The sequence below is a fragment of the Wasmannia auropunctata genome, unplaced genomic scaffold (genome assembly GCF_000956235.1).
Source record: "Wasmannia auropunctata unplaced genomic scaffold, wasmannia.A_1.0 LD336033.1, whole genome shotgun sequence".
NCBI classification, from domain to species: domain Eukaryota; kingdom Metazoa; phylum Arthropoda; class Insecta; order Hymenoptera; family Formicidae; genus Wasmannia; species Wasmannia auropunctata.
This window is the reverse complement of record NW_012026857.1, coordinates 126,502-128,408: the sequence shown is the minus strand read 5'-3', so window position 1 is coordinate 128,408 and position 1,907 is coordinate 126,502. Positions and strand designations below refer to the sequence as shown.

The following is a 1,907-nucleotide window of genomic DNA, read 5'->3' as shown; positions in this document are numbered from 1 at the left end:
ATATATATATATATATATGCAGTATTCAAGGTTAGATATATTGTCATAGCATCTATTTTTACGGAGTTTTTATTGAGTCGTCTTGTCAAAGCTGTCAATTAAAATGAGAGAGAAGAAAACAGCAGGGAGATATGGAGAGATTGGTTCGAATGAGCAAGCTCTTTATTGTTAATCAGTTTGTAGCCGATTACTAAGCGAACCGTGTCAACTGAGTCAACTCGCGAGGAATGTGTCTTTCGAGCGGATAAATATATAACATTCTCTTACTTTTCGCAATCATTTCGTACTACTTCGAATCGCGCAAACATGAACCGCGCCACGATTCTGCAGACATCTCTGCTTTTACTAAGTTTAATATTTGTGTCCTTAGGACAATGTGATGAGTTTCATTTGGAATTGGTTCAAGTGGTGAGTAACCATTCGCATTTAAAATTCACGTTAACATACTATTAAAAAATTGTATAACAATTATAATTTGTTACATTAACACTTCAATTGCCATGTCACTCATTTTCATATTTGTTTGACACTAAATTTCCGCAAAGATGTTCCATATATTACTTTTGTTTTTTCCATTACGTGTTTTTATTTATCCGATTAAAAATAATGTTATTAAGTATTTAAAGCATATAAAGAAACAATAGAAATTATATTATATTAGGGCATTAATAATCAATAAAGTAAAATAATACTGGATTTACTATAAGCTCAATAACAAAATCAGTTTGGCAGTGTTAAAACATATAATCCTTAAGATAAATTTAATATTGTGTTAAAACATATACCCTTAAGATAAATTTAATATTGTAAGTATATTAAATTCGTTAGTGAGTATAATTATTTTGAATATTAAAAGCACTAACCAATAATTTAATACTTCCAGTCTAGTATTAATTTTGTCTAAGAGAAAATAAAAACATATATTGAATTTTAAACGAATATGTGAAATCACAAAATATAAGTTTGTTCCTATATTTTTATTAAATCAATGAGAGTATAGTTTTGACTGACATTTTTTGTCTTATTATTAAATATTTAATTTAATTTAAACATACTATATTTTCTACATATTATAATGTAGTGTATGTATGTACATTGAACACAGCTAATGAGACATGGAGAACGGACACCGGCACTTAGAGAAATGTATCCTAAGGATCTGTATAACATATCGGTTTACGAGCCATGGGGGGGTCTTGGCCAATTAACTAACGTAAGTATATATTAACATTGTACAGCATATTTCAATATTTAAATATATAATCTTAATCTTAAAAAATTAAATATAAAAGTTATTCTAAAATTCCCTAAAATTTTATTATACCAATTCGTAATATACACATTTTACATATATTTTACGCACCATTAACTCGTATCCTGTTTTGTAAACCTGTTATCTTTATTTACTCACAAGTTATCAGTGTGTCAAGGTGTGTCCTTGTTTGCGCAAATATTATTTATATATTCTCCAACTTTTCACTTAAATTTGAATAATTAATTTGCACAATATTTTTTTAATCTCACAAATGTAAATTAAATTTTTTTAGAAATTTGTGCAATACGTATAATTTGCAATACGTAAAATTTGCAAAAATTTTGATCTTATAAATAAAAAGATGTTAATTTACAAAAATTAATATTTAAAACAAATTAATACTTATGTATATGTATATGTGACATTTTTTTTGTATACATATATGCAATTATCTTGTACATTATATAAATAATACTTTTACATGTATTATTTTATAGATATATTTCCCTTACAGAAAATAAGTATTGAGGCTCAATACTTACAAACATTTAAATAATGGGTTAAGTGCTCTTTCTTTTATTAAAAAAACGTTTATTTTAACGTTTAAAGAAATATTTTTTTAACGTTTGAAGCTATCTCTTATACACATCTC

The 1,907-nt window shown here is 25.9% G+C and overlaps 1 protein-coding gene across 1 annotated transcript in view; it reads left to right on the top strand.

The window, feature by feature from the left end:
- Positions 1 to 67: 67 nt before the first annotated feature.
- Positions 68 to 1,907, top strand: part of LOC105452299 (venom acid phosphatase Acph-1-like) — a 19,777-nt gene continuing 17,937 nt past the window's right edge. The window contains exons 1-2 of the mRNA XM_011693274.1: positions 68 to 408; positions 1,106 to 1,213. Coding sequence (XP_011691576.1) covers positions 307 to 408; positions 1,106 to 1,213 — 210 coding nt within the window. The 5' untranslated portion in view covers positions 68 to 306. The remainder of the gene's footprint in view (positions 409 to 1,105; positions 1,214 to 1,907) is intronic.